Here is a 25,460-nt window from a genome sequence, read left to right on the forward strand (position 1 = left end):
TGGCCCTGGTCGGCCTGAAGCAGACCCCCTCGAGAAGAGGGCTGAGAATGAGCCTTGGTTGGCCCGGAAAAATACCAGGCTACCCAGATATGTTAACAACCTACGCTACCCGGCCCGGGCCGACCCGGTACAGATGGGAATGGCCCATAAAGGAGACTAAGGAACTGAAATAATAAACCTATAGAAACTACAGTGAGGAGACTAAGAGAAGACAAGGAAAACCTGGAGGGAGCTGGGGACAAAAAGGGCTGGGGGCTACAAGGACACAGAACGTGAGGGGACACCTGGAGGGGGCTGGGGACCAAAGGGACACAGAACACGACACCGTGTGATCAAATCTAAAGACACGAAAAGGAGTAAATCCACTCTGAAACAGAATTCACATCACACTTACAGTTTATCGTTATTCCACTCAAGTGTTCAGATTTGATTTATGAATCTTTCTCTTTCAAAGACACGAAGAAGAGCGCCAGAATGAATCACCTGCAGTCAACAGGGAGAAGTGACACAAGCCCGGCAGGCTTTAAGGACACATAAACAAAAGTCCTGTTTAACTCCTGTCTGGTTTCCTCTGCAGTGCTACAGAGCCAGCTTGGATCCACACTCTCAAACATCATGTTGGTTCCCATTTTCTGTCATTTTTAGATTTTATTTCTCTTCCCAGTAAACGTTAATTTTCCTGCACCGGGGGAGAGCACCTAAATGATGTGACTTCTGTTTTGTGGAGGTGTTAGCAGCACAGGCAGTAGAACAGCAGGCTGTATGTGTCGTGCAAAAGCATCTAAAAAGAAACATCCAGCCAGCATGGACCTTCTGCTGCTGCCCAGCCGTCGGTCTAACTCTGACCTCCATTCTCAAGGCAGGAAGCTTCCCCAGATCCCCTCTGGGACTGGAGAGGACAGCGAGCACACTTACTCTGAAGTGGGCCAGCGCCCCTCCACTACACGTACTGACGATGCCCTCTACGCCATGGTAGGCAGGGCCGGGCAGACGGACACTCCGGCGCCTCCGGCCGTTCCTGCCAACACCCCGGCGCCTCCAGACCCAGACGGGGACGTGGAAGAAGGGCTGCCTGAATCTGAGGCCCAGGTCGTGTCTGCCCCACATCCTCCGGAGACTGCAGAGTACGCCTGCGTCAGGAAGCTGAGGAAGGCTGACAAGGCACCTCAGAAGAGGGACAGCGGGACGGACATGGCAGAACCGCCGGCGCCGCCTCCCCGACACGCCCCGCCTTCACACCCAGCCCCTCCTCCGCCACACCCCCACAGCACGAAGTTGCCTCGTAGAAACATTGAGGCCTTTAATGTCCCATCATTCCCAAAGGTTGGTAATACTGACCGTCTTTCATAAACTCGATCTTCTGTGTGACAGCAGTAGCTTGTTTGCATACCTGTAATTTTTTCAGTGTTTTGTTGAATTTGACCAATGAAATGATTTTAGTAACCAGCATATTATAGGTCCATATGGGGAAACATCATACACAAAGTATTATTACACATTCAGTTTGATTCTGTTATTCATGACTCTGTTAAAGTGACAGGAGTTGCAGTCTTAGTCCCGTAGGAAATAATCTCCAAAAGCTTGGAGCAGTCTTCCTTCCATTTGTTGGAATGGGTCATTTTCTGATCTCTCAAGAGAAGATCTCCTGTCTCCACATTTAGATTCTGGTCACATTATTCCCAGTAACTAGTTCTCCAGCTCAGGATAATGATACATCACCCTGGTTGACTGTAGAATTGGTTTCAATCACATACTACTTATTTTTTGTCCTGATTCACGCTGCTAGGAATTCTGAAAAACTAGTGTTGTTACATAAAATCTTAAGATTTTGCATCTCATGATCTGAAAGTGATGTAGGTGCCCTTCGGGCAAACTCCCAGCAGGCCATGTTGTGCCTTTTAGCGAGCAACAGTGTCTGTTAAACCTGTGAATGCCTGGCTGATGGAGTGCTGCGCTCTGAGGTTCTTTCACTTCTCAGAGTGATCACGGCTGTCACACTCTTTAAAAGCTGTTATCTTGTCCTGCTCCAGATCCATGTCTTGACCTGCCATTCAGGAGAATTCTCTCAATCACGGTGCCGTTTTTGCTTTGATATAGACACACTGATGTCTGTGGAAAATAAACCAATGGGAGGGTTTTCTTTTTCAACGCTTATAATGTAGCATTTGTGTTTGTTAAAATTTAAACAAATCTATCTTAAGGTAAGGCAAGAAAATGTAAAAATTTGAGACTAAAAGTCAGCTGTGCACTCAAGGGGGTGACAAAAGGGGGGCCAGAACCACCCTTATAAAAGTTTTCTGGGGGCGCCACTGATAAAAGTGCTTAGTTATTGCAAACTTCAAAAAGACAAGGTGTGAGTGAAAAAAGTTTTAATCTGTGTTTGCTACTGAGCAGATCAGAAGAAATAGTGGACGTTCATCTATAACATATCTTAACTTGGAGTCAACTCAGTTCAAGATGGCCACCCTGGCTGATCAACCTCATATGAATGGCCATGACAGTTTCACTAAAGCTCAGCTTAAATTTGATGTAAGCTGAGTCACATTGTCTGATCATATTTGATATGACAAAATATGGCCTGAGGTAATTTAGTAAGATTTGGCCAAGATGGCCACATTTTTATCATTTGTCATAATAAAGCAGTTTTATTTGAAAACCTTGGCATGAAATGCAGAAGATAATATGAATTCCTTCAGAGAATTCTAGGCCTCCACCACCCGTGGCTGCCTGGTGGGGTCTGGGTCCCTGGGCTCTGCTGGGTCCTCAGCAGGGGTGGTCGCCCCTGGGTCCCGGGTCGCTGGGTCCCGGGCTCGGCCGGCTAGGGGGTGGGAGGCTGCGGGCGGGCCTGTGGGCTTGCCGCTGATATCTCCCAGGGCTCTGCCGGCTGCTGGTTGTGCCCCCCCGGGGCGATCCTTTGCGCCTCTCGAGGGGGGCGGGGGGCCTTTCTGGTTGCGGTCCCCTTGGGGTTCCTGTATTCTGGGGCAGCGCCTGGATCCCTGGGACTTGGAGCTCCCCCCGTCTCCTACGCATCTTTGGGGGCAGATCTGTGGTCCCTCACACTCTCTATTGGACGCTCCTATAGAGAAACCTTACGTAAACAAGCGCGTGTACACACACAGGTGCTCACATGGTGCTCTCAAAAGTATGGGCTTGGGCACGTTCAACACATGTCTCAAGGCTGTCGTTGCCACTAAATGCACTGCGATTTATTATCGTGTGATTGTTCAGTTAAACAATGTTGATTTTATATTTCATCATCACGTTGACGCAGTGATAGCTTGCTCCTGATGTATTGTTGTGTGTCCCATTTTTTTTTTTTTTGCTCTTCTCTTTCTGCAGGTCTAGAAGCAGACTCTTGTTCATTATTGTTTATTTTTGTGGAACCCCCCCCCCCCCCACTACCTCTCTCTCTTCCCACCATTTGTCTTTTCCTTTCTCTTTCTCCTCTGTCTCCGTGTCTGGTCGGAATTACAAAGAATTAAAAAACAATAACAATAAAATTTGAAGTATCAGGCGTGACATTTAAAGCAGACGCTTTGATGCTCCACCTGAGAATAAATCTGTAAGGCTTGTTACCAGCATTCAGACCTCAATTCTGCTTGCTTCACAGCCAGACAGGACACGGTAAAAAAAAAAAAAAAAGAGAGAATTCTAGACCTATAAGTATCAAAAGTATTTCCTTTGCAAACAAGAAGGATAAATATGGGCGGCATCTCCTCCTTGGTCTGTTGATGCTTGGAGGAAGTCATGGGATGTAGACTGGAGGAGGACAAGACATGAACTTTTGAGTGTGCTGTTGGTGTTTTCAAAGAGGGACAGAGAAGAAGAGCTTTAAAAGACACAAATGAGTGACATGTACAAGTAGCTCAGTGTAAGATTTGTTTTGTTCAGGCCCGGTTCTTGTGGTTGTCATCATTGTTGCTGCAGAGCATCTGCATGGCTTTAATTGTGCCAGTGTTGCAGCTTCCCCTGCGCTTGACTCTGTGAGGTGTTCTGATATGCTGGCACTTCTGCAAAACATCTTTGAAATGCAGGCAACGAGCGGTGTTTATTGGCGGAGTATTTCTTGGTGATAATGGGGGCATTTCTGCTCTCAGCAGTGTCACCTCCTCCATATGCTCACAGCAGCAGGAGTGTGGGATGAGTGTCTGGTATGACTGTGAATGGAAGACCCTCTGCTTCCCTCCAGGTGACCATGGGAGACCATTTGCTGCACTGTGTGGGGTCAACAAGGTCGCGCTATCTGCTGTGACCTGAGTTCGTTTACACACACAGTTCAGATACTTACATGTGTTTGCAGGTCTGTTCACTGATGTGCTTGTGGATGATGCAACCAGCTGAAATTTGAGTCATCCACAATAAAAGCACCTGCTTCATCACAGGCTCCTCCTTTCAGGGAACTTCTGTTCAATGCTGCATGAAAAAGCAGCTAACATTTAACACTTAAGCTTTTATTGTATTAAAAGGCTCTTTTGAACACATGTTTAACTTTGCCCTAAATGTAGTTTGTTGTTCTACCGGCAGGAAGTGATGTTTATGGGCAACGGAGAGCAGTACATTTGGAAACCTCCAGAGGACGATGACGGGCTTCTGCTCCAAAATAAAGCTCTGGGCTCTCTGGGTGCTCATACGTTGGAGAACATACAACCATCTGCTGCAGCGGTGAGGGAACCATCCTCCTCCTGTGTGTCAAACTGATTTTTAGTCAATTCCATTACATAGTTACAAATTTGCTGCTGAAAGTATCTATAAGCCCGAATGAGTCTTATCCAGAAAGTTTGATATAATTAATTAGATGAGTCAAAAACAGCAATTTACAGTTTGCTTCATTTTGGCAACCATGTTGAATTAAACATCGTGTAACTAATAGCCACATTGATGTGTTGGTAATAAAGTCCTGGGAAAATCTAAATCTACTATTCAACATTCATCTCCTCTTATAGCTTCTGTATTTCTCTGGGAAACGGGTACGTTTCATCTTCAGCCTGATGAACTGCTGATTAAAAGAAGTCCCTTTTGCAGACGTTTCCATCAAACCAAGTGGTGTACAAAGGCTCAGATCTGGCATCACCTGGCCTCTCTTTACGTTAACTGCGAACGGGCCATAAATAATACTGAAGATGTGGAGTGAACTGAAGAATTTTGAGTGTAAAATTCAAATATTCAAGTTCACATATTGTAATGAGTAAAGCCTTGTTCTCATCACAGCAACGGAAATGTTGAGCTCAGCTCTTTGCTCACTCACTGTGCATCTTATAGAGAGCAAATGCAGAGGCTGAAGTCAGTTTGTTTTAAAGGGTTATAAATAATAATTATGATTTTTACCTGCTAAATGATGTTGATCTCAGAATGGAGCACACGTTTGTTAGATTCTGGCCAGATTGACAAACTAACAGCTAGTCTGAATTGGACCAAGCAATTCAACTTTAAAATGTGGCAGGCTAACACTTTACAATAGTACTACAGTGGGGCAAAAAAGTATTTAGTCAGCCACCGATTGTGCAAGTTCTCCCGCTTAAAATGATGACAGAGGTCAGTAATTTACATCATAGGTACACTTCAACTGTGAGAGACAGAATGTGGAAAAAAAAATCCATGAATTCACATGGCAGGATTTTTAAAGAATTTATTTGTAAATCAGGGTGCAAAATAAGTATTTGGTCACTTCAAACAAGGAAAATCTCTGGCTCTCACAGACCTGTAACATCTTCTTTAAGAAGCTTTTCTGTCCTCCACTCGTTATCTGTATTAATGGTACCTGTTTGAACTCATTATCTGTGAATGACCTGCAGAGAGCTGGGACCACAGTAACAAAGGTCACCATCAGTAAGACACTACAACGGCAGGGAATCAAATCCTGCAGTGCCAGACGTGTTCCGCTGCTGAAGCCAGTGCATGTCTAGGCGCGTCTGAAGTTTGCCAGAGAGCACATGGATGATACAGCAGAGGATTGGGAGAATGTCATGTGGTCAGATGAAACCAAAGTAGAACTTTTTGGTATAAACTCAACTCGTCGTGTTTGGAGGAAGAAGAACACTGAGTTGCATCCCAAGAACACCATACCTACTGTGAAGCATGGGGGTGGGAACATCATGCTTTGGGGCTGTTTTTCTGCTAAGGGGACAGGACGACTGATCCGTGTTAAGGACAGAATGAATGGGGCCATGTATCGTGAGATTCTGAGCCAAAACCTCCTTCCATCAGTGAGAGCTTTGAAGATGAAACGTGGCTGGGTCTTCCAACACGACAATGATCCCAAACACACCGCCCGGGCAACAAAGGAGTGGCTCCGTAAGAAGCATTTGAAAGTCCTGGAGTGGCCTAGCCACTCTCCAGACCTCAACCCCATAGAACATCTGTGGCGGGAGTTGAAAGTCTGTTTTGCTCGGCGACAGCCCCAAAACATCACTGCTCTCGAGAAGATCTGCATGGAGGAATGGGCCAAAATACCAGCTACTGTGTGTGCAAACCTGGTAAAGACCTATAGTAATCGTTTGACCTCTGTTGTTGCCAACAAAGTAGCGATGTGTCGGTCGCGAACGAACCGGCTCTAAGAGCCAGCTCTTTGAAGTGAACGACTGGAGCCAGTTCGTCATTTGTAGCCGTGCCCTCCCCTCCCCCCTCCCCTCTTGCTTTGGTGAAAGCTACAAGCGATTGGTCAACATGTGCAACTGCGTGTCCAGACTGACCACACACAGAGCAGTAGGGGTGGGGAAGAGGGAGGATCAGACTCAGACACACAGCAGAGCACATGCGGGTGGAGGGAGACGGGAGGGAATGAGGAGGTAGTAAAAGGCGAGCGAGAGAGGAGAGTGCGACGAAGACGGTGAGAAAATGAGAGCCAGCAGTCGGAAAGTGGAGATTTCTGAGTGTTCAGTTATTAAATCCATAGAAATGATAAATATTTGATATTGCATTTGTTTACATTAGTAAAGCATTTTACATACAGTTTTGCATTATTTTGGTTATAAATGAACTCTTAACACAACAGAAAATCCGAGGAGCCACTTGGGAGCCGAAAGAGCCAGCTCTTTTTGGTGACCTAAGCCAAAAGAACCGGCTCTGTAAAAAGAGCCGGAATTCCCATCACTACAACAAAGGTTATGTTACAAAGTATTGAGTTGAATTTTTGTTATTGACCAAATACTTATTTTCCACCCTGATTTACAAATAAATTCTTTAAAAATCCTGCCATGTGAATTCATGGATTTTTTTTCACATTCTGTCTCTCACAGTTGAAGTGTACCTATGATGTAAATTACTGACCTCTGTCATCATTTTAAGTGGGAGAACTTTCACAATCGGTGGCTGACTAAATACTTTTTTACCCCACTGTATTATTATTATTATTATTAAAAAAATAATAATAATATTATTATAATAACTATTTATATAACTGTTTAGGTTATATTATGGTTATTTTCTAAACTTGTGGTTATTAGCTAGCACCAGTTAGGAACAGCCAAAGGGTCTGGGAGCAGCTAACTGTGGCCTGAGTCACTTCCTGTAGAAAATATTTACACCAGAATGATAATGAATAATAAAATTGACAGAAACTACAACTTGCTATTTCTGCTTACTTGTGAAGTCCAGTTGTTTCCCTTCACTTTGGTACCTTATGAATCTAAGCCAAGAAGCTGCTGGCTCTATCTCCATCCTAAACTGTTTACAACTCTGTTGTTTGTTTAAACAATATCAAACATTTAAACTCTCTATGACCTCCAAACTGATGCTTTATGACTGCAGGTGGCAGAGATGTACTCCAAAGTGTGCAAACCTGGAAAGAAGAAGAGAGCTATGCCGGGGTCTCCCCCAGCTAACCTCGGCTTTCGGACCTTAGGTCGAGGTGACCGGGACCGAGACGGGGGCTTCAGCGTAGTGGTCAAACCTCAGACGTGGGCCCCTCAGGAAGGCAAAGCAGTCGGTGGGCCCCTCGACGACCACTGCTACGAGTCCATTGGTGCAGAGGAATGTGATCCAGCCTACGAGAATGTGGAGGGTGGGGGCCCCTGGAAACGAGAGAGGCCCCCCAACACATGTGCCACGTTGAGGCCGAGGAGGAAAAAAGCCCAGCAGCCATTGCAGCAGCAGCATCCTCCCCCACCACCGCCCACGCAGCAGACCCCCAAGTTACAACACCTGCCTGCCAAAGCCCTGCTGCTGCCGGGTGAGAACCTGTATGAGAGCATCAGCGACTTGAAGCAGGGCTCCGCCACCTCCAGCACCACCACCATCTTCACTTTCAACGATGGCATGGAGATGTACGTTACAGGGCTCTGAAGCAGCGGCGGCTGCACTGTGACCCCCCCTTCACTTTTCCTTCCAACAATAGGGGTTGAGCTAACACCAGGGGGAGAGACTGCTGGGCCCCTGTCATGTTCATCCACACATACTGTTTACATTCAAGTCATAACATGGAGCCTCTCACAGGCCCCGGGAAGCCTTGGGCTGCTAATGTTGATCAGTTATGACCTGGGCTGAATATAAAGTCCTATCTAAACCTTAAAGGAATCCAAAGGTAGCGAATAAATGAGCACAAGACCATTGCAGAGCAATCTGTAGGTATCAGTAGCACTTCAGTTTTACTCGTAAACGTGCAAAGCACAATAAAGTTAAGAGCCTAAATTCTTCCTCAATTCTAGCAGGTAAACTAGTCCTATATGTGGTCCAAGTCGGGCCTGCAATTAGAGAAGACACAGAGATGTGTCAGATATTTTAGTAGCACTTAGTTTGTGGTGAACAGACCTTCCCTGCGTTAAATCATTCAGGACAGAATTGAAACAATATCAATGAATGAATTATTAATCAAAACACTTGAAAGCTCAGGGACCATGAATAAGAATTATAAAAGTATTATAAAGAAATTTGCACACATTTTGCATTCCTCCTAAAAGCTTCAGCAGATCTTCAGTAGAAAAAGTCTGATCAGATGCTTCCCATATTTGGTCTCACGCCACTTGGACTGAACACTGTCTCCACTGCTGTCTGTAAATGAAGTGTTTTACTTTGTTGATCCTGTTTCTGCACTTTGCCTGCTACAAGTTGCATGCCTAAGGAAAAAATTACAACAAAAAAATGTTTAAAATTGTGAAAAAAAAGCAAACAAAAACAAGCACTGTCATGTGATTTATCTATATGAATGTTTTTATATATTTTTTTGTTGTTGGTTGTTTACTTTCGTTTCCCAGTGTGTTTCTTTATTTCTCTGTAGAGCTCAAAGCCAGTTTGATTAAGGATGTGTTTGGCTCTCTGGGGCTGTGTGGGCCTGCGCCTGCAACACACTCAGTACAAATAAATCCATGTCAACTGTTTTGAGTCCTAAATGTGGAGAAGGTCCACTCCAACCCTCTAACTCACCCTTCCCTGTCTGCTCTGTCTCCACTCATATCTGTGGATCCACCTGTGTTCATATGAGTCTGCTTGGGTTTCATCATGGTGCAGTGTGGAAAGCTACAGTAGATCTGATGTGTTAGCAAACGCCATCATTAACACTCTGTTATCAGTATTAAAAATATCACAGAAAAAAAATGAGCCCAGAGGACGACGCAAAGGAATGACATCCAGAACAATAACGGCGACTTCACTCAACCAAATATACCCCAAACAAACAATGTGATTATACTGTATGTTGATGCAATGTGTATGTACATGACAAAAGAGATGAATAATAAATATATCATCAGTGTCAAGAAATCTATCCTTTTCTATTATGTTCAGTTGTGTTTGGAATGACTTCTATTGTGACACAAACAGCTGCAATGTCAATTTTCGTGTATTCTGTTTGTTGTTTTCGAAGCCATGAAGCTACGGTGTGCTGTTGGAAAAGCCCTGCTAAGCTAAATGTGGCAGCTAATGTTGTGTGTTTGCTATTCAGACTACAGGGTCTTGTATTCAAAAAGCGTGTAATTAAGTGCTAAAGTGCAAAAGATTGTAATGTTTTATATCAAGATTACTATTCATGAAATGTCAGTCAAGTTTATACTTTTGTAATAAAGTGGCACTTTAAAAAAACATGCTTTATCTCCACAGTCTGGCTTATTAAAGAGGACGCAAAGGTAGGGTTTCTCCTCTGGTCTTTAACAGCTGCCTGAAGATGAGAACAAAGGAGAAAAAAGGCTGTTTTTGTCTCATTTTGTGCCTGATTCCTGTTTTCCTGAACGTTAAAACCTGATTTCACACGTGTCTTTGTGTGTGTGTGTAGCCTCCCTGTTTCTGTTATCAGTATGAAAGTGCACGTGCACATGGGCCAGAGTGGTGGGGTCTGTGTGTCTGCATGTGGAAGGGGGGAGGAGGGGAAAAAAAATAGGTCACCCCTTAAAACAAAACGCTTGCAGTCAACATCGTCTGCTGAATTTTCATTGGTGGGTCTGTCTCCATGGCAACAGGTTAACCTTGAGGCAGTAGTCACATGGGCGAGCGAGTCTTCTGCTGTCTTGGAGAATACAGCATGCGTCGTGTGACATCCGTGATCACAGTGTCACCCGCTTGGAGAGGAGCAGTTGCAGCAAGAACAAACCCAAAACAAACACGTAGGCGCTGCAGATCCTGTAGGTGTTGGGAGATGACAACGCTCTCAGCTCATGTGATCCGCTAATCCCACTGTGAGGAGCATGAATGCTGAATAAATGTATGAATGAGGTGCTTGAGATTGATTGGAAGTGCATGACACCTAGAAAAGACTCAGCACCATGGCCTAAAAGAGGAGAGATCATACCAAATATGGCAGGCAAATCATTGAGGGGAGTCACACACACACACACACACACACAGTGATGAGTCAGTTAAACCATAATACACTATAATAAACCAGTCCACAGCAACACCATTTATTGAACACCACATCTTAGTCAATCAGATGAGCCAGTGTGTATCTTCTGTTAAAAGTATTTATCAACTAGAGGTGCTAGAAAATCTCACTAAAGCACCTTAATGTAAGAAACACTGACCCCTTCAGGCTTTAGAGAGTAACGCATGGGGGATCCGTTCAGCTTGAACATGAACCCTGAGAGCAATTTAAAACCGCGTGACCTCGTGACCTCGGATGAGACCAAATCATGGAAATCTTGCAGCCAGTAAGGGAGAAAACAACGCAACACTGGAATAATGACTTTTAATTTGAACCATGTCGCAATGAGTTTGGATCAGATAAAACACACTATTAAATCAATCTGTATTCAGAAGTAAATACATGTAGAAGTGAGATGATACGAGGGTGTTCCAGCTGTTTTTAAATTGTATTAACAGAAACACAAAACTCTTCAAATCAAAGTAAAGCAGTTTTCTTTAGCAGCCCTTTAATTAAGAAAATAAATTAAAATGATACTAGATAGATTATTCAAATCTTAGGAGTAATAGTACTCTCTTTGTGTTGATGACAATTGTAATATTTTATATTTCAGTTCTAAAGAAATAAAAAACAAATGGCAAGGCCCTTTCACCTTTAAATCCTGGGATAAATCCTTAATAAGAGCAGCACATCCTAGGTTGGTGTGTGTGTGTGTGTGTGTGTGTGTGTGTGTGTGTGTACTTACTGAACTTGGATGTATCTTATCTAAATTAAACACTTATTTCAAAAACGTGTTTAAAGTTTAAAAGTGAAAAAGATCAAAGCATGTTTCCCAGAGACATTGGACTTAATCTACTAATCTGCAAACAGACCTGATCTATCATAGGAAGATGAAATTCAGTGACACCACTAATTGTTATTTGAAAACATTTCTGTTGACACTGTTTCATAATCCTCAGCAGTAATGTTTTTTCAGTCAGCTGATGATGACTTCAATCACTTTTTTAGTGATCAAAGCAAATAATAGAGTATAAAAATAGATACAGCTCCTCACCCAAACAGATCTCACTTGAATCGCTGAAGTTAGGAACATTTGGAATACACTCACCCTGATCTTAGCTCTTATTGCAAAAATGTACCTGAAAACTGCATTAGAGTAAAAAATGGCATCAGTACAAAGGTCATGAAGACCTTCTACACCATACCTGAAGAAAAGGAGAAGGAACAAAAACCGGTTTGTTTTGTTGTCTTTATGCTGAGTCTCACAACAGTTTAAGTCAGAGTGACAGCTGCTCACGGTCCTCCCCGTCCCTCCAGGTGTCAGAACTGTCCGTCCCAAAGTACCGGTCCCCAAAGTCCCCTGAGAAAAGCACAACAATGGACTCAGAGGAGGTCTTTGACTGGGGTGTGGGTTAAAAATAAAACAGCAGAACCATAACAGCTGCAAAGTCTGAGAGATCTAAACTAAAATGAAAAGGAAAATACTTTCTACCATTTGGTTTTACATAAAAAACCCATCTAAAAGTTTCAAATTTGACACTGAGGTGAGCGATAGCTTGTGTTAAGCAGTGGCGACTAGGGCAGCCTTGCTTTAGCTCATGCTGGATTAAGGTGTTTAATCAGGTGAGATGTCACGGCCTATTTCATTTGAAACGTTGGAGAGGGCATGCTGCTACAAAAGAAGAGAAGAGCTGCTACGGGAGCCTGGATGTTCAAACACAGTTCATTTGGACCAAAATAGTTATTTCAGGAGCGCTGATGCTTGGAAATGAATCCATATGTAAAAGTATCACTGCTGGGGCATAGAGGTGTATTTTATGGTTCTCATCATAAGTTGCCAGTTTGATTAGTCTTGATTCAGCCATCTTTAATTGCCCTGACACCATCACAACACAAAAAGTGAGAAATCTGGCATCAAAGTAAGATAAAAATACAAGTTTGAAAAGTTTCAGCCTGTACGTGTTTTTACAGCTAGACAATCGCCCCCTACTGGCTGTTGAAAGGACCAGAGGCCAGGAACACCATTGTTCCGTTTTTATTTAGAACAGGTAACGAATGCACACAGAATAAAGATTGAACTTACATATTTAGCTGAGCATTATCATCTCTTCATGGGGCGACGGTGGCACAGGAGTTAAGTGCTCGCCCCGTAATCGGAAGGTTGCAGGTTCGAGCCCCGCTCAGTCTGTCGCTGTCGTTGTGTCCTTGGGCAAGACACTTAACCCACGTTGCCTGCTGGTGGTGGTCGGAGGGACCGGTGGCGCCAGTGCTCGGCAGCCTCGCCTCTGTCAGTGCGCCCCAGGGCAGCTGTGGCTACATTGTAGCTCATCCCCACCAGTGTGTGAATGTGTGTGTGAATGGGTGAATGACTGATTGTGTTGTAAAGCGCCTTGGGGGGATCCAGGACTCTAGAAGGCGCTATATCAAATACAGACCATTTACCATTTCATTCTATTTTAACGTGAGTCATGATTCAGAACTAAAAATAAACACAACTCTAAATAACGAACAGATATAATAGAAAGTTCTGTAGAAACAGTGAAGTATGTTAAAGCCTCCAAGGAGCCCTAAGGTTTTCACAATGGATTCAATGTGTCTGTCTATGATAAAAGTGTTTAAAATGTTCACTATATGGTGCTCTCTCTCTCTCTCTCTCTCTCTCTCTCTCTCTCTCTCTCTCTCTCTCTCTCTCTCTCTCTCTCTCTCTCTCTCTCTCTCTCTCTCTCTCTCTCTCTCTCTCTCTCTCTCTCTCTCTCTCTCTCTCTCTCTCTCTCTCTCTCTCTCTCTCTCTCTCTCTCTCTCTCTCTCTCTCTCTCTCTCTCTCTCTCTCTCTCTCTCTCTCTCTCTATATATATATGTATATATATACATATATATATCTATACATATATATATATCTATATATATATCTATATATATATAGATATATATATACACGGTATATATCTTTATTCAGGGCTCCTTGTTTACTCCACAGAGGTAGGCTGTTATGCGCTCCTTAAACAGTTCATCTTTCACATTTCCTGATTTTTCATTTTCAATTATCATTAATAAATGAATAAATGGCCTGTATTTGTATAGCATCTTCTTAGGGTTCTACAACCCCCCCAAGGTGCTTCACAACACAATCAGTCATTCACATTTTCAAACACACATTCACACGCTGGTGGGGATGAGCCAATGTAGCCACATCTACCCTGGGGCACACTGGCAGAAGAGAGGCCTGCTGAACACTGGCACCACCAGTTCCTCTGACCACCACCAGCAGACAAGGTGGGTTAAATGTCTTACCCAAGGACACCACAGCAGCATTCTGTGGCCAGAGCTGGGATCGAACCTACAACCTTCTGATTACTAGACAACCCCCCTGAGCTTCTGCTGTCCCACTCCATGCATGAAGCTGAAGCCAGAAAGCTCCTTCAATGGCGGACTGCTGCATCCTAGATGCACGAAGGAACATTTCTGCCGGTCCTTCCTCCCAGCAGCTGTAAGGATTTAATCACCACTGCTTTACACACATCTCCATTCATGTTATCACTCCATGTAATGTAGGCCTTTTTACACCCTATTTTATCATCTACTTTTAAAATGTTGTAAATTGAACTGAACCTTTTTGAGTATTTTTTCTTATATTTTTTCTAAAGTTTGTTGCTCTATGTACAGCCTTTTATTCATTTCCCCCATTGAAGGGATTTCTATTCTATCCTGTTTCCTCTTCTAATATTGATTCAGAGTCATTTATAATCCCACACTCATAGTAGCCAGTTAAGGAAAAGATTTGTGTGCAACTTCTCCGTGTATTAAACTGCCTACCAATACCAGGAGTCACATGGAAGAACTGGTCCAGGTTCTTGTCCACAGCGGTGGTGATTATCTTTACTTTGGGAAAAGCATAGGCCACGGAGTGGACCCCGAGTTCAGCCATCAGCAGAGACACCAACATGATCTTATCCTCCTGCACCTCATGATCCTGCTCACACACACACACACGCCAACATAAGTCACAGGTAGGAAACGTGCTCTTGTATCTTTGCAAAAACACGGTCTGAATGAAGAATGGCGTTAGGCTCCACCCACCAGCAGAACACGCACTGCCATCATGGCAGCGGCACCGGTGGAGACTGTGCTGTCCATCAGGATGACATGATCTTCGCTGATATCTTTAGGCAGACGCAGGTAATGCAGCTAGCCGGAGGATTGGAGGAGACCAGTTACCATGGTTACAGGAACAAGACAGGTAGTTACCACGGAGACAAGCATCATGTGGAAAAAAACAATTCATTTTTGCTGGAAGTTATTATAAAAACCCAAATAAAACAGTGGAGATACTTGGTTTGACTTGTGTCTTTTACCTCCGGTTCTCCTGAGTCCAGGTTGGTCTGGATGAGGATCTTCCCGATGCGAACGTCCTTGCACACGGCCCTCAGGGCGGGCTCCATGGTCTCTCCTGCCCTGAGGATGGACACTCCGGTGATCTGTTGAAACAAAGAAGAGGTGTGAGGGTGGCTTTATATCCCCCAGAGGAAGCTGGCAGCTAGGGGTGAACAGCTCAACATAGTTACCCCACTCCCATTGTAACGGCGGCCCTCGTACTGATGTCCCTGTGGAGTCTGGACCACACACCCCTGTCCAAGACACACACAAGGGGGGTTAGTTTCATCACAAACTGTAATAAACCACATGGTTCAATACAGAATTACAGCCTTATTTATTTATGTTGCCATTCAGGGCAGAGAATCACTGTAAATGCTTGAGTTACTATGTATTATATCCGGTTATATTTCCAGTTTTCACACAAGGAGCAAAACACAAGCTATCAATAATTCCACTAGGAGTCAGGATCCTCCAATCTCCAATTGTATTGTGAACTTGTCTTTTAACAGATCTTACTTTGCTCACATAGATTCATATTTTTTTCATTTTTAAAAATAAAGCACTAACATTTTCTTAATAAGCTTTGTATTTCTGCAGTTTTGTCAATTACACTATTTCTCTTTTTTCTGAGTATGTAGTAGAGAATTACAGTGCATGCATTTAGAGCATGCTCGACGATGCCTTCACGGTACATTTACATTTTCTAAATACACCTGCACTTTAGTCGTGTTTTTATCACACTATAATATCTTTAAAACAGTGCGAGAGGTGAGATAGTGGTGGAGTTGGTAATATTGCTTCCTCCAACTGAGAAGGTTGCCAGTTTAGATCCCGCCTGTGTAGTCTTTCTGCACAGAGCTATCATGGATGGATGGATGGATGGATGGATGATATATGTGTGCATATGTACGTATGTTTAGAGGATGAATGAATTAAGTATTGATGGATGGACATATTAAAAATAATTATATAAATACAGTTGTCAAAATGTGATAGTTGACCCTCTGGATCGGCTCTTGATCACTACTCAGAAATCGACTGTGGAATATTAACCAGATTTACAAGATTTGACATAAAGTGAGATGTGGAAACTTGGGCAGTCTTGTTAATCTTCATGATCTTCTCGTATAAATAGTTAGTTGTTAAGATAGAATTTTTCAGTTAAATATATCATATAGGACACACACACACACATACAATATTTGAGAAGTGAAACAATTTTTATAGGATTTACAGAAAGTAAGCCATAAATGTTTAAACAAAATTAGGCAGGTGTATAAATTTGGGCACCACAAATAATAAACTCACTCAATATTTAGTAGCTCCCCTTTTTGCAGAAGTAACAGCCTCTAAACACTTCCTACAGTTTCAAATGAGAGTCTGGATTCTGGTTGAAGGTTTTTTTGGAAGATTCTTCTTTACAAAAAATCCCTAGTTCATTCAGATCTGACGCTTCCAAGCATGGACAGCTCCCTTTCACTCCCAGAGTTTCAATAATATTCAGGTCTGGGGACTGAGATGGCCTTTCCAGAACTTGTTCCTTTGCACGAACGATTTAGTAGATTCTGAGCAGTGTTTAGGGTCCTTGTCTTGTGGAAAGATCCAGCCCCGGTTCAGCTTCAGCTTTATCACCGATTCCTGGACACTGGTCGCCAGAATCTGAATTCCTCAACTTTAACAAGATTCCCATTCCCTGCACTGGTCACACAGCCCACAGCATGATGGAACCACCATGTTACTGTAGGTTGTAGGTGAATTTTCTAAGAATGCTGTGTTATTTTTCCTCTATGCATAACACCACTTGTTGTGCCCAAATGAACCAGTTTTAGTTTCATCCGTCCACAGCATCTTAATAATGAAGCTCGCTTGTCCAAATGGTCTTTAGCATACCTCAAGCAGCTCAGTTTGTGCTGTGGGAGGAGAAAAGGCTTCCTCTGCATCACTCTCACATACAGCACCTCCTTGTGTAAAGTGTGCAGAACTGTTGAACATCTGCAGCAAGATGATGTTGTAGGCCTTTGGTGCTGCTCTGTGGGTTGACTCTGTTCTCATAATTCTTCTCCTCTGTTTATCTGCTGCCACTTGGAGCCTTAACTTGAACTGTGCCTTTGGTCTTCCATCTCCTCAATATGTTCCTAACTGTGGAAACAGACAGCTGAAATCTCTGAGACAACTTTCTGTCTCTTTCCCCTAAACCATCTATGTTTTCAGCTCATGTGAGAGTTGTTCTGAGACCCCCGTGTTGCTGCTCTTCAGAGAATATTCAACGAGGAGGGAAACTTACAATTAGGTCCCCTTAAATACTCCTTCTTATAACTGGATTCACCTGTTTATGGAGGTCAAGGGTCTCTGCGCTTCCCAAACCAATTTTGAGTTCCAATATTTAGTTCGAAAGGTTTTAGAATGAATAAAATAGTTTATGAGCCTTCCTAATTTTGTTTAAACAATTAGGGCACACTTTCTGTAAATCCTATAAACTTTGTTTCACTTCTCAAATATCACTGTGTGTGTGTGTGTGTCTCCTATATGATATATTTAACTGCCCACACTTTTGCATCTCATTTTGTAGAAAATACATGCTCAAAATGTGTGAAACATGACATTTTAGGTGCATTTGTGATAGGTGTGAAACCCCGCCCACCTGAGATGGTAGGAACGTCAGAGCGTGTTCTATGAGAAGACGCATTAACCTCTTTGAGTAGAAGATGAACTCATCCCTGCTGGTTTCTTTGTTCCTGCAGGAGAGCCGAACGAATAGCTTGGTGACTCTGTGAAATGGACTGGGAGTTGAAGGTGAGCTTGTGTTGATACCTGATGATGGTGTGCAGGCCTCTGACCTGTGGCGTGCTCTCCAGGACACTGAGAGTCTGAGGCAGTGGCTGTGTCTGTTGGACAGATGCCAGGAGAGCCCTGAGGAACAGGACAGGATGCTCAAATCAGAGATAGTTTAGAGATTAATCAAAACATTTAGAGTACAACTACTGGGAAGGTGGGCACTAACATAAACTGTGCTGCTTGTTTGGTTTAGACATGATCTAAAAGGATACCTTACATGAAGGAATAGGGAGCTTGTTTACCTCAGGGACCGAAACAAGACTTAACAGAGACCAGAACAGAAAAACAAAAGTCTTTTTGAAGGATGCAACAGTCTTGAAGCTTGATTCATCTGAGCAACAGAATCATGATGGTCCAGCTGGTCTAGCTGAGCTAAGATGAGCTCATTGGACCTTGTCAGACTTGAAGAAAGCTTCCAAACCTGCTGCATGTTTCTCCCAAGATAAGTATTATAAATGTTCTACAATAAGTGAATGGTTAAATACCATTAAAACTACAAGTCCCAGAATGCACTGGAGCCAGCAGCCCCTCCTTTTAGCTGGTTCAGGAAATGTTTTGCTAATGGACAAATACACATATGTTTGCCTTTCAAAGCAGGTGATCATTATTAACTCTCAATATCACAATTTACCAAATAACTCTGAAAAGACTTCAATTCTTAGCGACAGAAAAATGGCATTAAGGTTGGCGTGCACGTTCTATGGACAAGAAAATAATAATAATTTGTGACGACAGAATCCAGAGGCTGTCAGAGCGTACCTGACACTGAGCTCACGCTGCACCAAAGAGAAAAAAACACAAGGAAAGGACAGATAAATGACAGAAGACAGAACAAAAGGCTTTGCGGGATTATTTTTTCTCAGCAACAACATAATCTATCAGATTCACAAAGTTTCTGTTTGGAAAATAACTGGATGATTTTTTTTTTCAAACAGGGGGACAAATTCTACAAATATCCAGAACATTTAAACATGCAACTTGACATTTTTGCAGCATGCTCGGCCCTGTGGTGGACGTAGAACAGAGTTCGACAGATTATGTTTGTTTAATTCACTCTAAAAGCTCCCAGCTGTCTCAATAAGAGACAGAAAAGTGGCCCTTTGAGCTGCTGGTTAGTGTTTGTTTTATTGATCTTGCCTGGATGAAAAAGCACATCAGATATCATCTTTAAGTAATACCTGGGTCCTTATTTCTCATTTAAAATGATTAAAAAGTAGTTTTTGTTTAGTTATTTAATACATTTGTGGGTTTTTTAAACAAAGATTTCCCAAAAATCTTCAGTTTTAATTTTTAATATGATGCACCTAATATTATTAACACACTGCTGCTAAATTAAGGGATTCTACAACTTTTTTACAAATGGAAAACGCTCTTTGAGACGCTATGAAGCACATGAATCTCTGTTCGTGCTCAAAATTACCCAGGAGCCCTGATAAATGATAAACAATAAAACACACACCCATAGCAATGCCCTAGACTGGTTTTCCCCACCCACTTAGCCAGAACACAAATATTCAGTGAGGTGTATGCTGATTGGCCAGTTTACCCTGATTGCTGTATGATGCCGTCTGAAGCTAGAAACTCTGTGTACAGCTGTGTGCAGCTGTGTATGATGTACGGACAACTCAATGGGTAAGCTTTGGATTTATATGGCTCTATCTGGGATTCATGGATATTCCCAGTATATGCCACAGCAGTGGGACACCTGAGATGGACAAGTCAAACAGACCTGAGAGGATTGAAATCTTTGGTCTGCAAAGGTTACAAGTAACATTTACAGCTGCGTTTCAAAAACTGGGAACTTTATTAGTAACTCTTCTGCTATTTTAGTCCACAACAGTCACGGAAAACAGAGGATCTAATTTACATCGCTGGTTCCCAAAGATGAGTCAGGATCCAGCTCTGGGTCCTGACTCATCTTATATGTCATGTACTCAAAAACAAACAAACAAACAAACAACCTGGAACATATGAAATAAAAGTGTAAGTTACAGCTGTTGAACACATGGTGGCGCCAAACTCCCTTGTCTCTTTCTCACCTCCTCCAGCTGGCTTTGGACATGCTGGACGATCAGATCAATGGCCACCATGTTCCCACCACCTTGGATTGAAGGAAAAACAAAACACACTTTGAAGGTTTATTCGGTGCTTTATTGTATAAAATTTTATTTATTTATTGTGTTTTGTACTTTGGAGGCAGCCCGTCTCACCTCGAGGCACTACAATATCAGCCAGCCTCATGGTGGGCTCAATGTACTGCTCAAAGGCCGGCTTCACAAACTTGTTGTACTGCTTGATGACGCCTTCAATGTCCCGCCCACGCACGGTGATGTCCCTTCTGAGCCGGCGGACGAGACGAATGTCAGAGTCTGTGTCCACAAAGATTTTCATATCCAGGAGCTGCAGAAAGAAAGGGCTTCAATCATGCTCCCTTCAGTAAAGCAGCTGCTGATTACTTCGCCGAGGAATTCTTCAAAACAGAAAAAATGAAAGACCTGCTGCCTCACCTGAAGAAGCTCTTTGTCTGCAAAAGCCATGATTCCTTCAAGTATGATAACACTCGCTCCATACACGTTTTTCTGCATGAGAAAAAGTTGCTTCATGTACAGTCACTTCAGCTTCCTCAGGAATATGTTTGCTGCATATTTTGTGATGATTTAAGGGAAAGTTAGAAGATTTAGCCCTCAGGAATGCCTGCTTTACTTCCTCCACCATCACAAGAATGCATATTTTATTTAAGATTTCTGTGGAAATTTGCTCTACAACCCACCGCACCCAGTCTTTCTGCCTCCTGTGTGTGGTGAAATCATAGACGGGGATCTTCACACTCTTCCCTTGCTTCAGTTTCCGCAGGGTGGCAACCAGCAGCTCGAAGTCAAAAGCCCCTGGATGGTCAAAGTTGTAGTCGTTGTTTGCTGCCAGGACCTGCTCCTCTGATGATAAACCCTGACGGCGGAAACAGATGATTTATTTCTGCCTGGCTTTAATCTAACCTGTCACCACAATCCTTATTCAGTCCTTCATGCGACCAATCTGCAGAAAATAAGCCAGGCTAGATAAAAAAGACCAATATGCATGTTCTACTCGCCTTGTAGAAAGAGTCCATAGACAGCAGAACGACCCATGGCACATCCAGGGCCTCGATGATCTTATTGGACACGGTGGTCTTCCCGGAGGCGCTGCCCCCACACAGCCCTGCAGACCCACACAGCCTTTCAAATATCTATTGTCTGATTTCTAGCGTGTATCTAAAATATGGCTGTCCTGAAGTGTTTATGTGTGCAATATGAGCAGATCGACCAATCATTAGGCACAAAGGTAGAGGAAGACAAAGAAAACAGCATATTGTACCTATGACAAAGGCCTCCTTTGACTGAGCCCCGTGCTCGTCATACCAGGGAGGGCGTCCTGCGGTGTAGATGGTGCGTGTGCCGGTGCGGAGCAGGGGAGGCTCCGTTTTACTCAGAGAAGTAGCGCTCTTCCTGCGATGGGTGCCAGTGTGTGGCAGCAGCCGGTCCAACGAGTCCTCCCCGCTCCCACTGAGACACAACAACCAGGAGGACATGCCTGAACGGATAAGACCTGGGACTGACTTGGATACACTGTCTGGGGGTATCTGGACGCATTCTCTCACGCCATTTATGTTTAATTTGCAAAACCACAAACAGCACATTTATCCTGCATACCAGAGCATACCATGAAAAAAAGCTGTATAGTAAGACTGTGCAGAGAAATGTGAGACTATAGCTATTTGGGTTAAATTGTGTAAATAACAATATGCATGAATTTGTGCAAATACAACTTGGTGCAATTTTGCTAAACCGAAGAAGTGAGATGACATTCACTGCAAATCAGAACATACTGGTACCAAAGCAGCAACACGAGGCCAGTAGTGTGCAACACAGGTGTCAAACTCCAGCCCCCGAGGGCCTGGATGCTGCTTCTTTTTGTTGTTTCCTTTGGGCCATTCCCATCTGTACCGGGTCGGCCCGGGCCGGGTAGCCCCAGTCGGCCCGGTTGATTCCACACATCCTTGTCTTAAGTCCATGTGGGCTGATTCTACCCACCAATCAGAGGCTTGCTCTAATGGAAGGTGTGAATTTGCTGTCAGCAGTGGGTGTGTTGGCCCTGGTCGGCTTGAAACAGACCCCCTCGAGAAGAGGGCTGAGAATGAGCCTTGGTTGGCCCGGAAAAATTCCAGGCCACCCAGGTATGTAAACAACCTACGCTACCCGGCCCGGGCCGACCCGGTACAGATGGGAATGGCCCATTAGTTCCAACAGTTTAATCATAAGTGCAGCAGCTCATCAGGCTCTCCAGGAGCCTGGTAATCACCTGCTGATTGAAATCAGGTGTGTTGAAACAGGGAAAACACTAAAACATGGGTAGCGGCCCTCGAGGACCGGAGTTTTGACACCTTTAGTGCTTCATTTTATAATCTGTCACCCTTGAATGTATGTGGTCAGATGTTTACTTATTAGACAGAAAGACTGATGGGTTAGAGTCAGTAACAGATGAAGGTAAACATCCGCATAAAACTTTAATTGTATAAATGGTGGGAAAAAATTAATTCACTTTGAATAAAAATAATTTCAGGGTTGATGTCTGCTTTGAAAATCCCATCTAACTATTATTTTGTTAATGGGTTTGTCATGCTCCTGGTGGTGTTGCTGATTTTAAAGCACCACCTACTTGTAGCTTTTATTATAGTTTCTGTAGTAAAACAGACATTAACTTTGTCAGTGGGCTAAAATCTTTACACCTTTCTCCCTTTTCTTGTCTTTTCTGCAGACAGCAAACGTTGCTGTAGTGAGACTGTCCAGTGTGCATCTGCTTGTTTAGCAGAACCTAATGAAAATTAAAATCCAGGATATTCCTATGTACTCACACCAAGTGTGCAAATGGGAAGCTAAGATAAATATCTTGTCTCATACGTTACCAAAAGTCACATCACACTATTCCTACTAGAGCTGATGCTTAGGATCTGTTTGGTTTATCCAAAACTGTAGCAGGCAAGAAGAATCAGACATTGTGACAGAAACAGAAGATTAACTGGTTGGATGGCAGTGAGGGGGTTTCGTTTGTTCAGTTCTTCTGCTTTGGCGACCTTATTGGCAGAGATCATTGAATAATAATGATTTTTATTTATCTAAACGCACTAAAGACCAGCTTTAGCTGTCATGTAGGAGAGGCTGAGAAGAGTGTTTCTAGGTTGTTGGAGGTGAAGTAAACTGAAGTAAACCATGTTTTCTGAAACATCCCCGTGATCAGAGTCACCATGCTGTTTACAGTCAAATATAAACAGGAGTCAGCTTAGCTTCTGCGTCACACATCCAGGCACTGCAGAGCATCTACTGGCTAAATGAGTACTCTGCATGTTTTGTTCCTGTATGTGCAGACAAAATGAGACACTAACGAGTGATTTGCACCATCAGCTGCTGTAGTTTCAAGTGCTGAGCAATGATCCACAGCAGGGGAGCCAACCCCACTGTTTCACCACACTAACCCATGTCATACACTTCCTGTGACCTCTGAACAGACCCAACGCACACGTACAAACACACACAAAGACACACACACACACGGATCAGACCGGATCTTACCTGCGGTCAGATCTCAGCGACCAACACCCTGAGATTCTGGCTCCGGCACAATCAAGCAGAGTCATGTCTGACCCAGATGACAGCCTGCTACCCTCCAGGTTCCTGTTGCCGTGGCAACCTTCTCTAAAACAACAATTGGCCCTCAACAGTGATGGGGTGTAAATCACGGGTTGGTTTTCGCTCTGCTTTCATTCATCTGAAAACCTGCCCATCGATCCAGACTACTGCCCGTGTGTGTGTGTGTGTGTGTGTGTGTGTGTGTGTGTGTGTCTGTGTGTGTGTGTGTGTGACACTAAGAGGATCACTGTAACTCTGAGAGCAAAAAGCTGCTTGGCTGGTATTAATAGACACCTGTAACCACAAAGAGGACAGGGTGGACCTCTCATGATCTGTCCTCTCAGCTGAGGGACACCATCCAGCAAGAGGGACAGAGTCTCACATGGTAACTCACTCATCACCTGTAAAAACAATAGAACATGTCCACCACTGTCTTACTCAAGACCTGTGGTTAAAGGTGAACAAAATTACACTCCGCCATAGTTCCATCAGGACTCTAGGAGAGGGAAACCTACAGATACATTCATCTAAAGTTCATTTTGCTTTAAATCCTAATTTGGGTTTGTTCTGAGGCAGCATAATGAACTCCACAGCTAGTGTCAGCTTATCGACCACATCAAATGATTAATTACTCTCGATTAAAGTGACTTTTCTCATTGCTATAACTCCACTTGTCAGCTTCAGATAATAAACCTTTTATTTTAAAACAGTTGAGCTTAGAGGGACTCCATAAGTGTCTTACAGAGCCGGAAGTATTTCCAGTATTTGATATATTTTTATTTTTAGCGATGCACTGAAAGCTTAGGAGAGAAGATAGTTTAGTTGTAGTTTATAATCGAACAGGTATGATTTTTTCAGGTGATAAATAGAAGCAGGTTTCGCGTGACGCAGGGTTTTACGTCATCCCGTTCACCTCCCAATAAAGTCGATGTTTCTCCACGTTTGTTGATGTTGATGTAAAAATTTTGGAGCTTTAGCTGAGCTGTGGTTATGTGCTGTTAGCTTAAGCTGAGCGAGAGGAGGGTGCGCGGTAGGTTACATCACAGATTGAGGCGCTGCGGCGCATTGGAGATGATAATGAAGACATCAAACGTGACGTTTCCCCCCAGAATAAATGACTTAAAGGCGTCTAAGGTCTCTGAGAGGATCGTGTACCTGTCTGAACGGGAAGACATAGTTTTCAGCCTCTCTGCAACCGTCGGGGTCCCGCATCAGCAGCTCCCAGCCATGACGGCTCCTCCTCACGCGCGGAGGGATTGTGGGAAATGAAGTCTATCCATGTGAGACGCACATAAACTCAGACAAAACAAGCAGTAAGCAGTAGCTTACAAGCAGGCTACCATGCTTTTTATTACTCTTTGTACTGAAAATAATCAATAAATTAACATTTTAAAACATACTTCGTTACCATATGAATAAGTTCAATTCAATTTAATTTATGTAGCGCCAAACCACAACAAAAGTCATCTCAAGGCACTTTACATAATAAACATTCCGATTCAGGTCAGTTCATTAAGCCAATCAGAAAAAAAATGTTTCCTATATAAGGAACCCAGCAAATTGCATCAAGTCACTGACTAGTGTCAGTGACTTGCAATCCTCACACTAAGCAAGCATATAGCGACAGTGGAGAGGAAAACTCCCTTTTAACAGGAAGAAACCTCCAGAGGATCCTGGCTCAGTATAAGCAGCCATCCTCCACGACTCACTGGGGATCGAGAAGACAGAGCAGACACACACACACACACACACACACACACACACACACACACACACACACACACACACACACACACACACACACA

General features: G+C 43.4%; 2 protein-coding genes across 6 annotated transcripts in view; one reads left to right on the forward strand and one right to left on the reverse strand.

Moving 5' to 3' along the window:
- si:dkey-70p6.1 (uncharacterized) overlaps positions 1-10,015 on the forward strand; it is a 30,259-nt gene extending 20,244 nt beyond the window's left edge. For 2 of the 3 annotated variants that reach the window (XM_015968478.3, XM_070545013.1), the window contains exons 5-7: positions 860-1,323; positions 4,525-4,662; positions 7,747-10,015. In XM_015968478.3, coding sequence (XP_015823964.1) covers positions 860-1,323; positions 4,525-4,662; positions 7,747-8,280 — 1,136 coding nt within the window. In that variant the 3' untranslated portion in view covers positions 8,281-10,015. The remainder of the gene's footprint in view (positions 1-859; positions 1,324-4,524; positions 4,663-7,746) is intronic. The other variant, XM_015968480.3, reaches the window with a different exon arrangement.
- A 789-nt stretch (positions 10,016-10,804) lies between these two features.
- uckl1a (uridine-cytidine kinase 1-like 1a) lies at positions 10,805-24,941 on the reverse strand. Of its 3 annotated transcripts, none has more exons than XM_054746124.2 (15): positions 24,811-24,941; positions 21,347-21,534; positions 21,084-21,190; positions 20,771-20,941; positions 20,503-20,574; positions 20,206-20,395; positions 20,035-20,096; positions 18,755-18,771; positions 17,972-18,070; positions 17,802-17,895; positions 15,349-15,411; positions 15,139-15,261; positions 14,864-14,971; positions 14,600-14,756; positions 10,805-12,146 (listed from the first exon to the last, which is right to left on the reverse strand). In XM_054746124.2, exons 1-15 carry the CDS (start codon positions 24,828-24,830, stop codon positions 12,064-12,066), a joined length of 1,554 nt encoding a protein of 517 aa, XP_054602099.2. In that variant the 5' UTR covers positions 24,831-24,941; the 3' UTR covers positions 10,805-12,063. The 3 variants fall into 3 exon arrangements, with proteins under 3 accessions (XP_054602099.2, XP_015823962.3, XP_054602100.2); XM_015968476.3 differs by lacking the exon at positions 24,811-24,941 and adding an exon at positions 23,599-24,804; XM_054746125.2 differs by lacking the exons at positions 21,084-21,190; positions 21,347-21,534; positions 24,811-24,941 and having other exon boundaries at positions 20,766-20,903.
- Between the last annotated feature and the right edge of the window lie 519 nt (positions 24,942-25,460).

This window comes from Nothobranchius furzeri, chromosome 15 (assembly GCF_043380555.1).
Source record: "Nothobranchius furzeri strain GRZ-AD chromosome 15, NfurGRZ-RIMD1, whole genome shotgun sequence".
Classification (NCBI taxonomy): Eukaryota; Metazoa; Chordata; class Actinopteri; order Cyprinodontiformes; family Nothobranchiidae; genus Nothobranchius; species Nothobranchius furzeri.

What these genes read in the sequence shown, in the direction of transcription:
- uckl1a (XM_015968476.3), bottom strand. Translation starts at nt 23,663, where the DNA reads ATGACTCTGCTTGATTGTGCCGGAGCCAGAATCTCAGGGTGTTGGTCG. An exon ending in CTATGGACTCTTTCTACAAG is followed by an intron (nt 20,942 to 21,083) that starts GCGAGTAGAACA and finishes TTCCGCCGTCAG; the next exon opens with GGTTTATCATCAGAGGAGCA. An exon ending in GGCCTGCACACCATCATCAG is followed by an intron (nt 17,896 to 17,971) that starts GTATCAACACAA and finishes GCTCTCCTGCAG; the next exon opens with GAACAAAGAAACCAGCAGGG.